The 12735-nt window shown below is 35.7% G+C and overlaps 1 protein-coding gene across 10 annotated transcripts in view; it reads right to left on the bottom strand.

Moving 5' to 3' along the window:
* Window positions 1-2580: 2580 nt before the first annotated feature.
* IRAG1 (inositol 1,4,5-triphosphate receptor associated 1) overlaps window positions 2581-12735 on the bottom strand; it is a 79009-nt gene continuing 68854 nt past the window's right edge. For 8 of the 10 annotated variants that reach the window (XM_075094810.1, XM_075094805.1, XM_075094806.1 and 5 more), the window contains 5 exons: window positions 12187-12294; window positions 10972-11039; window positions 7328-7447; window positions 6318-6449; window positions 2581-5134 (listed from right to left, as the gene is read on the bottom strand). In XM_075094810.1, coding sequence (XP_074950911.1) covers window positions 4894-5134; window positions 6318-6449; window positions 7328-7447; window positions 10972-11039; window positions 12187-12294 — 669 coding nt within the window. In that variant the 3' untranslated portion in view covers window positions 2581-4893. The remainder of the gene's footprint in view (window positions 5135-6317; window positions 6450-7327; window positions 7448-10971; window positions 11040-12186; window positions 12295-12735) is intronic. The other 2 variants (XM_075094813.1, XM_075094814.1) reach the window with 1 other exon arrangement.

Raw genomic sequence — 12735 nt, forward strand, 5'->3', positions numbered from 1 at the left:
TGAACAGATTTGGAGATACACTACTGTAAATGGGATTCCTTGTGAGACTGTAGGGACAGAGGTGGGAGCCAGTCCCTTCACTGCTGTCTTTTGTGAAGTTTCAGCAAATAGTGATTGCAACAGACTGATTCAAAACACAGATGATCCTCATCGCTGTAACTTAGAAAACGTTCAGGAAGTCTTAGCAAAAAAATGAGTTTTTTTGCAGAGATTCCAACAAACATAAAGCAGAATGGAGTTCAAGAGATCAGCTAGTTCCCTTTACTGTCAGGAGGATCAGCTGTATTTATGTTATTCCTGACAGATGTTTGTCTAACCTGATCTTAAAGACTTCCAGTGACAAATTCCTAACATTTCCTCAGACGCTCTATTCCAGGGCTTCACTGTCCTTTACTGTTAAAAGGTATTCCCTCGTCTAAACTTACCTATACAATATTGTAAACTTATCACTTCTTTTCCTGTTGCAAATGGACATGGAAAATGGTTTATTGCCTTAAGTTTTGCAACAATCTTATGTATTTAAAGAGTTATGCCTCTGCTCCCACTTTTCAGCTAAGAAACCCCAGCTTGCTCACTGTCTCTAGCTGAGGCCTTGCCAATGCCAAGTACTGATTAATAAATTACTTTACCTGCTTATACAGTTCAGAACGGTATGAGCCTTTTTTTTGCAACAGGATGATTTTGTTATCTCATGTTCAGTTTGTGATTCAGTAAACTTTTAGATGTCCTACATCCCCAGGCTGTTTTCCAGGTTCTGTAAACACAAGTGTAACAGTAGCTACCTCTTTAAACCGTGGTTTGCATTGTAGAAAGTTTCCACTTAATATATTAAGATAGTATTAACTTCTTTCTGGGCACAGGTACAATCTCTTACAGCAGCATATAACATGATTATGGGTATACTGTAATATAGGCAGGCATCTATAGGGCTGAGCAGAGTGCTGTGTGTTAATGGAATGATGTTTCCATTAGTAATAAGGAAGTGAAAACTGGCTTGTGTTTGGGCCATGGTTTGGAACTGAATGTTGACAAACATTCAGATCTTAAGATAAATTTCTTGCTCAAATTTCTATTCACTCCTTTATTGTGTTGCACTTACCTGCCTCTACAAAGTGATGGCAATCTGAAATACTCTAATCAGACTTACTCTCACTGAAGTGAGTTCTAAATGGATTCACTTGCATTTACAATGTAGGAGCAGAAACTAACGCTCTGTAGCTCTCATGCGCTAGTAGACTGGGCTTTAAAACACTGAGAACATTACACAAAATCTTAACATTTCCATGCTTACTTTGCATTTCCTAAGTACTTGCTACCATGAAGACAAATAAAAAGCTGGGTTTCTGACATTTTAAAATTGCATGTTAATTGTCCTTCCAAGATTTAACACTTTGTGCCTATTATCCTCACTGTGGCAAAATTCCTTTAGTCAAACTGTCCGTGCTATGGATGTTTAGTAGGATTTTTAGCGGCAAGAATGAGATAAACACCTTCGTAACGTCAACAAAAAAATCAGCTCCTTCACATGGTTTTGTAAGAGCAAACTATGGATTAGGAGAGGGAGAAAAGAATTTTAGAATGATGAAGTGAGACTGAAATAAGGGGGTTTTTTTGGTCAGTTTCTTCCTTTTCATATTTCAGCTGTTCCAAAACTGTGTGGAAGGTCACTTACTTGGACTGTAACAGTATAGAAGATTTTTAACCTGTTTGTGGGTCTTAACTTGTCTGGGGACAAAAAAAAGTAGCCTTATCATGAATGTTTAATTACCATGTGACCTAAATACTTCTAGTAACCTATAAGGAAAATTCCTGGTACCTCATGCAGCACATTCTGAAATGCTGATGAGGATTGCTAAACAGAAAACTTCTGACATGGGGGAACAAACTTAACTGCTACAATCGATTCTAAAGGAACCTTGAAGCCTGAACAACAGGAGAGGAAACAAATTTAAAAAAAACTATGTGGAAGATAAAAATATCAGGGTCTTTTCCTGGTAACAGTCATTCCTTTCAAGGTTGTTGCTGTCCCAGAGTTTTTCTCCCTGAGACAGACCATCAGAGATTCAGAAGTTACATTTCTGTCCTTTGTGGAAATTAAGCATTGTCTCCTTCCTGCTGGTCTGGCTCAGCTCTCCACAAAGCCCAGGCTTCCCAGACCTCCCAAGCCTACAAGAACACAAAGCAAATAAAGAATCCTAACCTTTCACTCAGCCTCCTTTGGTTACAGATCTCCCTTGTGGCTTTCTGTGTTCAATCTCCTCAGTGACAGGCAGCCTCCATCTGAAGCAGGAGTTAAACACTCTCCAGGATATTTCAGTTTCCTGCCTTATCTTGTTTCTAGGGTATGACAGGGGTGACTTTGCTTACAAACACTTTCTCTATTGAAACAGGAGTTTGCTTGCTTCTTCTACATCATTTTCCTGAAGAACTTAAAGACTAAGAATAAGACCTTTGGTATGTGTAAAATGGCACTACGTTATGTGGTATAGACAAGGCAGTATGTATTTCATAAGAACATAGCCATTAATATGCAGGCAGAGCACATGTAAAAAACCAAACCTTTGAGGTAGCAACACTGAGGACTTTGAAACCATTCTTTTATTTCAAAACTCAAGTATGTGATACTATACAGTACAATACCAGCACACTTGTGCAAAATCTTACAATATTACAAATTTAAATATGATACACAAAAATAGTGCCCTTTTAAAATTCCTTTTACTAGAAACATCTGTGCTGTGCAGGAAAAACAATAAATGTGTCTTGTTAAAGCAGAAAAAAATAAATATTGCACTTCAAGAAAACTATTTCAGTGTTAATAGCATAAATATTAGGTCTATTTCTTGTTATCTGATGTGATCTTTGAACACAGAAGAGGTTGGGGTTTTCTTCCAGATAAAGCAAACTAATATCCAACAGATAAAATTACATCTAGAATAATTTCTGAGCTCAATATAGTTTCCTATTAAAAAAGGTGTCTTAATTAACTAACTGAAAAATATAAGCAAAAATATTTAATGTGCTGTTAGTCATTGTGGTTCATTATTTTTAGTGGACAGTTTGCTCAAAGTAGTTATAAAAAGAGCAACAATTTATTTGAAGTAAACTTTATCTCCATCTTTTTGTCCCCATTAAAATCTCTTGCCTCTTTCAGTCCATTCCCCACAACAATAACTTTGTGGCTAAATTATACTTGCCTTAAACATGCAAGTAGTTCGGTTCAAATCAGTACAACTACTTATGGAAATATGCCCTTGTGCACTAAGTCCACTAAAAGCCCGTGTGCTGAATATCAAGAGAGGATGGAGACCTTGTTCACCCACTTACCAAAAAAACCTTAGCACATGCTTAACATTAAGCAGTTCAAGAGTCCTACTGATATCAATAACTTTTTATAGGTACTTAAAGTGTTGGACCCACATCAATGCAGATGTAAATAAGTGCAAATTAATTTGATTATAGGCATTGTTAATTATTTTTCTTCAGTGCAGCCCAACATTTCCACATAATCATGTGCCATCATTTTTGGCATAGAAGATTCTGAATCTCCAGGACTATGTACCTTCAATTTTTATTGCCTTATTAAATTATCAATGCTATTTGTAAAGAATATTAAGTTGAAGATGATGATTTTTATAAAGTATTCAAAGAGCAACTGACAAGTTTCTTCAAACGCTTAAAGTACGTGAAATGTCACAGTAGTTCTTCATAGTCAGATATTCTAACTGAACCAAACAGATACCAAGTAATTTGCAAGAAACCTTCTTCTGTCTTATTCTTTACCAATTACAATTTTAGACCAAATGGCACTTTCCCATTATCCTTTTTGAACTTCCTTAAGCATACTATCCCTCAACAATATATACTTTAAAATAAAACAAACCTCAACTGCTTATAGACCTTCCCCGCCAGTATTAGCAGCAGGGCAGAGTCCACTTAGTATGATCATCTGTGTACACAGGTTTTAAGACTTTTATTCATTCATTTATTTTTTATTTATTTTTTTTTTTAAATAAAGCATTGAAGATTGCTTCCCACATCCAAGACTGCTGTATTTTGGGCTTGGCCAACACATCTAATCTTTCAGACAGCAACTACTTTTTGCCGTAACCAGTAGTGACTCTGAATGGCGTACAAAAATTCATTGCAAAGCATCTCCCTTTGATATATCAGAAGCTCCCAGATTTATTTGATTATATCATCTATGCCACCTAGACCTCATCTTAGGTTTTGTTGTGTATCCCATTTAAAAAAAAAAAGGTGGTCCCATTCTTAAAGTGTATCATAAAACACATTTATGCGTGTACTTAGTATTCCATTTAAATAATCATACAGATAATTCCTCTTATAAAATTACTTTATCAGCAAGGCATTTGGTCTGATAATATAATTCTAACCTTCCATAGAAGAGCTTCTATTTCTACCCGATAATCATGAATATGGAAAGGAATTAGACTCTTAAACCCCAGAGTACTTAAATGCCATTAGTACTTCAGCAATCACCAACACATTCAGGAAATGGAAGTAAAACACTAACTTCAAATGCAGGTTTTACATTTTTCTTCAAAATCATAGCAAAGATGTCAACATTCTGTGCAAATTATTCTTTTAAATATCTTGCTGGTTGCTGATTACTGCTACAACCTTATGATTCAATATTACTTTATTTGTATCAGTAATTTACAATAAGAGAACAGACAGGATTATTTATCAGACTGTCATTTTGGCAAGGTACGTTCACAATGTATTCCCCAACCTGATGGTGTGGAGTAACTCACTTGTCTAAGAGATCACATTTAACAACCATAAGGATGACTAAGCACTACCTTTAACAGCTATGTGTTCTAATATGCATACTTGCTCAGGTACCATAGATGCATGGTTGTTCCTTTATTATTCAGTGCGTTGCTCATGTTGAAATCCTGAGTTCCACCAGGAATATTGACGGGCAGCAGAACAGCTGGCCTTCCCTTCAGGTCCCTCTGATTTTTCTTCACAGGAGTTGTATGAATGGTAGATTCCCAACACCACAGCAAAAGTGATTATCGCAGCCACTACAAGCCATACCACATTCCAGTGTTTACACAGTTTGGGGTACAGTATATGTAAATAATTAATGATGACTTCAAGTCTGCTGTAAAATTAAAAGAAAACTGTTATTAATCATATGCAAATTCATTATCTTAAGCTTTTCAGCTTGAGAAGTTTCATAGATGTATGGTACACCAAATACACCAAATACAAATACCCTGTCAAAGAAGAATCAGACTCTTAAGTTCTTTTAAGAAGAGCTGTACGCTCAGATATGGGTGATATTTGCAAGACGGCTAAAAACTGTAAACTTGACTTCTATTTCTCCCACCTGTCAACTGGCAAATCTCAGAGCTTGATATGATGTAAAATTCTGCACTGTTCATAGCTTGCTCAACTAAACTAAACATTAGAACATGTTGTAAACATTTTTTCCTAAGAGTTTCATGACTAGTGAGATCGCTGCCCTTTTGAACATGACTGAAATCTCAGATTAACAGAGGTTTATAACCATAATGGTTATGGAATGGAAATGAATTCTTCTGGGTCAGGTAAGGATTCCTACCTTAGCTTGCAATGGGACATATTACTTGCTTTGGCCAGCATTTAATTCCTCTCTAATGCAAAAGCCTCTTTGCTTTTAAAATGCAGGAAATTGCAGGTATATTGAATTGGGTGGTAGAACCACCAAGATGGTTGCAGATGAATGCAATGAACGTATTACTTTGCTGAATGGCCCAAACTCCAGCATAGTGCTTGCTGTTCTGCTACATCTACACAGCTTCCAGAGAGAGCAGGCACCTGCCTTTCCAAGCCAGAGCAAGTCCAACACAGCTGAGGAGCTCATCTTAATCTGCATTCACCTTGCAAATGTACTGAAAGACTCACCTGTGCAGACCCTTTGGGAATAACATATGGGACAAATATGGGCATCAGATTCCTGAATTACAACTTTCATGAGACAATGCATACCTGCTGAGAGATGCGTTCTGGCATCAAAAGAACTTTTGTGGAGTATTTTTTACCTCAACTCAAAACCAAACCCCATCAAGATGAAGCATCCTGATATCAACATACAATTTTAGTTGAAATATCAAAATAAAGAGCTTTGCATTTTGCAACTTTGTTATCTTGGAAAATGCCTGTTGGAAAATACTGTTATTTCAAATATGCTTCCATAGACTGAAAGAAAACATGTCAAGATAATAGTATAAAACACTTGGTTGGGTATCACAAATAGAAAAAAGTGGCTCCTCTTGTATGGACATATTACACCACTATCTTACCTGCTTTTCAGTTTTTTTATCTCATCTTCATTTTCACTTTCTTCATGTTCATCATGAATTTCTTTTGGTGTCTCTTCATCTTCTTCCTTCAGTTCCTGAAGTTCTTTGATTTTCTTCAAGCCTTCCTGATAGCTTTAACACACAAAACATTTTTCTTAGTCTAGCCTGCTCCATAAGCCTGATCCTATCTAATGAAAAATTAGCATTATGTTTTGTTACATGCAATAAAACACAAGTAACAGTGTTGCAGCACTCAGACAAGAGTAAAAACTAGCTAAAGACCATGACTATGGCACACAGACAGCCACCCTTCCTTATCAGAAGATTATATTAGCTCTGTTACTAAATTTATCATCTTGAAAAGGAAGTTATAGGCCTCAGCAGAGCAAAACTTTTTTCTGTTGTCAAGGAGCTGGTAAGTATTTATTATTTGTCAATAATTTTGAACACCATCTAGATATTTTATTTTCCTGGAGAATAAGGACAAATTAAAAAAAAATAGCTCTTTTCTAAGCTGAAGGTAGATGGCTTGTTGGATTCTGCAGGAAAGGATCAAAATTTTTGTCCCACTCTTCACATAGTACAAAGTTCTTTGCTTGACATTCTGAAATGGACCCCAAAGCTGTTAATTGCCCCAAAACATGCTGTGTAAAGCACTTTGTGACTGCAAAAGTTGATGCTCATTTCCATGTACACTTTTCAGAATAAACATTTTAGAAAGTTATTTTGGATTTTCCCGTCATGAATCTGAACACTATTGACATAAGAACAGCCACTCAACTCAGAATCTCTGATATAACTACTCTCCCACAGTTTAATAAAGGAACAGCTATGATGCAAATACTAGTGAAGCTCACTCACATTGTTTCCCACATTGCTTCAATTATGACCATCTTCTAGGAGCTCATCAATTATGTCACTCCTTTTGCATTTAATATTACATTCTAAAAACATATGTCCTCCTCTGGTAGCACGTATTTACAGATTAAGTTCACTTTAAATATTCCTACCCTTTGTTATATGCTTCCTCTTCTATCTTGGCTTTAGTTTCAGGATTGATTTCTTCCAACCCGCTCTGTGTCAGCACAGAAGTAGAGGTTTCACAGTCAGGCTCTCCATTAGTCTTACCACTGCCAAGACAAAAGAAACGGACAAAGAGAAAATAACACCACTAAAATGTATTGTATTTGGAGTATACTACTGAACAAAAACAACCACACACAATTTTGTGACTCCTGATTTTTCTTTAATATATATCGGAGAAATAAAATGTCTTTCAAAAGAAAAAAATTAAACACTAAGAAAAAACGTTAGTTTCAAAATGTTGCAATTCAAGAACAGTAATTAATACATTTCTAGGGTATTAAAACTTGCATTTTGTTTCTTAAAAAACAAGACAGAAAAGAAAAAAGAGCATGTTTTAAGAAGAAAAGAGCATTTTTTTCCTGGTTTATCATGGCATTTATTTGCTATTCTTTAAAATATTTCTCTCAACCTTCCAAAAATCATCTTAGAAATTGTAGCCTGCTACACCAGAGGAAAATAATAGAAATACCACCAAATATTAATTTAACAAAATATTTTTCTTATTTGCCTTTTAGGTATTCCTCTCTGCTGACTTTATATGCTGAACTGATGCACAGGTTAAAAAAAATACAAACACATACATAGCTTTTGTCACTAAAACTTTTCTTAAGGAAAAGCTTTGATCATTTAGCCTAAAGATAGCCGTTATACATTGCTCTCTTTCTGCATTGCTCACCTGCCCTTATTTATTTAAGCCTGGGACAAAGAGTTAAGTGATTCAGACATGACTTAGAAAATCTACCAAAGTGTAGGTTTAACAAGCTCAACAGTGTATCCCATTTCAACTTCTAGAATCTAATCCTTTTTGTAGGCCTTATTTTTCTGGCACCAAAATCAATGGCAGAATAATTCATCCTGATTGACACCATCTGTGGGCAATGGATTTTCTCTCGAGAAGTCATATTAGTAGTAGACATTATTTTCACTTGGACTTTAAACACACCATGAATATAAGTTTGAATTGCTTAAATACACAAAATTTTGCAGAACTATGTAATTTTACACTACTATAGCAGCTGTCCCATGCATACATCCTGATGCTCAAACTTGAATTTCAAGTTCTACTTTTGTTACTTCATGACATGATTTATTTGTTTTCTTAAGATCCAGTAAGAAATATTGATAAGGTTTTTCTCCCCTCCCCCCAAATCCATACAGTTTCAGAAGATGGTCTGAATCTTGCAGAGTTCTGTGAGATTGTAACAGCTAGTGCCATAGTTCACTGTTTCTATTTTCCCAATTGTTGCATATTTCCATTCTTGGTAAAGCACAGAGATAAAACAAAAACATAAAATAAATTTTGTCCTGCCTCAACACTAATGTAAAGTAAGTGAGAATCAATATTCTGTACTGACATGAGAGCTACATCTTTTAAAGTTTTTAATTTTCATGTTTAAAGCATCCTAGCAAACTTTAATTTAGATTAGTATTGCAGATATTTTATTGTAATATTGTAAACAGTCTAAATGACCATAGTAGTAGTAGTAACAAAACCAACAAAAATCAACCTGATGTTTTAATAAGTTTTATGTCTGAAATACTGGCAAGCAACCTCCTTAGAATGTGCAACATTTCCTGAAAGAGGTAAGTATTTGGAAAATTCCTGACAATTTCTTATTTTGGCTTTCTAAGCTGATTATACATACGAATAATGTATATATGTACATGGGTTTGCAAATACTACAATACCTGTATCCATAATGGTAATTTTTTACAAAGACCTTGTATAACAGCTTGAGTATGCCTTCTGTTCTCATTCGAGTCCCATACATTTTCATATTACCCATCTTTGTATTCTATTACTGCAGACGCTTTACATTTCAAGAACTTGTATAAAATTAAATTGTGTGTCTACATGAATTTCAAGAGGAAGGACACAAAAGTTCTTTCCAGAAATGCGTAGATGCACATGCTTTCCGGCAGAGCAATTCTTTGCTTTCCTTGTCCTTATAACTATTATTTTGCCCCAAAAGTAGTACCATTTAAAACCCATGGAATGACTCATGGAACTATTATGGAAAATGGGTAACAACATGTCATGGTTTAACCTCAGCTGACAACTAAGCACCACCCAGCTGCTCGCTCACTCCCCCCCCAGGGGGATGGGGGAGAGAATCAGAAGAGTAAAAGTGAGAAAACTCCTGGGTTGAGATAAAGACAGTTTAATAGGTAAAGCAAAAGCTGTGCACACAAGCAAAGCAAAACTAGGAATTCATTCACTACTTCCCATGGGCAGGCAGGTGTTCAGCCTCCATCATGCGTAACAGTTACTTGGGAAGACAAAACACCATCATTCTGAACAAACACACTTCTGTCTTCTTCCCCCAGCTTTATATGCTGGGCATGACACCATATGGTGTGGAATATCCCTTTGGTCAGTTGGGGTCAGGTCTCCCAGCTGTGCCCCCCTCCCAGCTCCTTGTGCACCCCCAGCCTGCTCGCTGGCAGGGTGGGGTGAGAGGCAGGAAAGCCCTTGACACTGTGTCAGCCCTGCTTAGCAGTAACTCAAACATCCCTGGGTTATCAACACTGTTTTCAGGACAAATCCAAAACACAGCCCCGTACTAGCTACTCTGAAGAAAATTAACTCTATCCCAGCCAAAACCGGCACACAACAGCACACCTTAATCCAGCCAGGACACCTACACTAATGGTAAGTAATACAGAGTCAAAACAGCAAATGTTTTAATGAAAAATATTTTTGCAATTTATAGTTACTAGAAAAATACAGATATTGAGGTATGAAAAAAAAATCTCCTCTCTTGTATCTCTTTATTTTTAATTTTAAAATGCAAACTTCTCTGGCTGTTAGAACTGAAATCTCAGGCTGTTAACACTAAAAATCTCAAACCTAATGTTTTAGTTTAGCTGAAAGTTCAATTCATTTTATACTAAAAAAAGGAATTACTACTCAATTGAATCCTGTTTTGACTTCTGTAGAATTTTTATGATCTAATGTTATGATAAATTATACTTTTGAATTTCACATTCTTATGTTTATTCATATAAATTAAAAAACGTACATGATACTGGATATCACAGTATTTCAAAATATGATTCTTACCAGCTGTTGACATGTTGAAAAGACAACGGCAGAACACAAACTTCTAATACTGGGATAGTCAAGTTAAGGAATATTCATACTCAGGGTTGCTCATGTCAACTTTAGATACAGTATTAATTCGTTCCAGTAAATATATTTGGGGAAAAAAAGCGCCACACACATTGTATGTAATACTCTTAATTTTGTCAATTTCTGAAGCAGGCCTACTCAAATGTGTAAGTGTATAATCTTCTGCTGCAGTTTTACTTGATGAGCTTTAATGATGACAGCAGGCTTGATTTAGTTCTGAGATACTGCTTGTAAACTCTTTGCACATGAAAAGAATATGATGCTGACATAGTAAAGTACAGTTACCAGATCGTGAATCAACCTAAGGCAATATTGTGTCACTGATTTCAATACTTTATGCCTTGGTATAAATTCTGTTAGGAAAGATAGAAATTAAATAATTTTTATTTCATGCTAGGATTTAATAGATAATGAGATGACCTAGGCAAAACTTACTTTTCTAGAAGTGCTGGCAGAACAGGAGTAGATGTTAGATTGCTCCTTCCATTACTAGGTGATTCAGACTGTAAGTGAAAAACAGCAATAAATGTTACATCCATGAATTAATTTCAAACGAGTCTTCAGTAAAACAACAAAGTCAATGCGCTTCTTAGGTTTTCTTCCCACAACCATGAGCAAGGTATCTTCAATATGGAGCTTCCAAATTATTCTTACTAACTCCCACAGTAAACAATGGACTTGCACACTAAGAACTTTCTGCAACACTCCCTTCTTGGAAGAAATAAGCAGAGTAGAAAAGTCTTTCTTCTTCATATATTGATCACTGAACAATAAAATTACTCTATTGCTTCTCTCCATTTTATCCTAGGAACATTGATTTGTTAGCTAACTTTTCAATGTAAATTTTTAAACAAAAATAAATCATAATACATCATGGTAAACAAACACACTTGGTTCCTGAATTGACTCTGAGTACATAGTAACTAAATTGCACAAACATTGTTTTCTTAAAACTAAAATGGATTTAGCTTCTCAGAAATACTCCTCATTTAAATATCCCCATGTTTTTAACAGAAAAGAGCATAATTTTCAGATAATGTACCATCTTAGCTCATGTCTGAACAGTCGGTATGCCTTGCAGCTTTCCTCAAAAGCATTTATATAGATTTATTAGGTTTGGATTAGATTCTAATATAATTTATTAAAATTTATAAACAAAAAGTCAAGGCAAAGACTGATAGCTCCACAAATCCCAGATCATCACAGAACTTCTAAATTTGTACCATGTACATTTCCGTATGTTAATTACATGATTTTCTGTTTAGTGGACTTTTTGGCAATGAAGAGAAGTAGTCCAATCATCTTCTATGGATTCTCGTTAAAACTTCTCTTCTACAGTGAACAACTATTTTTACTACTTCTTTCCAATATGTTACTAGAGATTAAAAGGCAAATTGCCTCAACTAATGTCTAATGCCTCTGAATCACCAGTTCAGTTCCATACCCAAAGTGATCGTTTATGGAGGTAAATTCTGAAAGCATATGTTCGTCAGACAACAGGAATTACCTTTGCCCGTCCTCTTCACTAGGATGGAATAAAAATAAATTAAACCAATCAAAGGGCTTACATTTTTTGGTAACTCTGGCTTGGCCCTATGCAAGAGTGTTTTAGACAAAAAGCAGCATCTTTAAACTGTGGGTTTTACTTACCAGGGATGGCATTGAAGGTATAGGTGAAGCTGTTGATGACTGACCAGGGATGTTTAAGGAGTTAAACTTAGGAACGACAGCAACACTGACTCTTCTCCGAGGCATATTCTGTGAGAAACAACATTTTTTTTTTCTATCATACAACAAGATAGGCTAAAGAATAATTCTACAAGTTAATATGTATGGCAAAGATGTGGGTTAATGTCTCTTGGGGGAAAGGAGAGTTGAGAGCAAAATTAAGGTAAGTGGCTGTTAGGGCTGTGGTTTTCCTCAAAACTTCCTCTAGTACTGTCTGGTATGCAAGTGCTTACTGTGAAATGAGGTGGTGTACAGGGGTGCTGCTCTTTTCCCTCCATGCTGAAAGCCCAATAGCTTAAGTCACACAACAGATATGTTCTGAGCTGTTATGTCAGTTCTTATTAAAGGCTATAATCTTTGATTAAAGCAAAAGTACAGTGATACTGGGAAAAGTGCCAGTGTCACAGTGACTGGAAAATAATGAAGCTACACATGAAACTCTGCTCTTGCTATGTACCCATTATGATATAC

Source organism: Phalacrocorax aristotelis, chromosome 5 (genome assembly GCF_949628215.1).
Source record: "Phalacrocorax aristotelis chromosome 5, bGulAri2.1, whole genome shotgun sequence".
In the NCBI taxonomy this organism is placed as follows: Eukaryota; Metazoa; Chordata; class Aves; order Suliformes; family Phalacrocoracidae; genus Phalacrocorax; species Phalacrocorax aristotelis.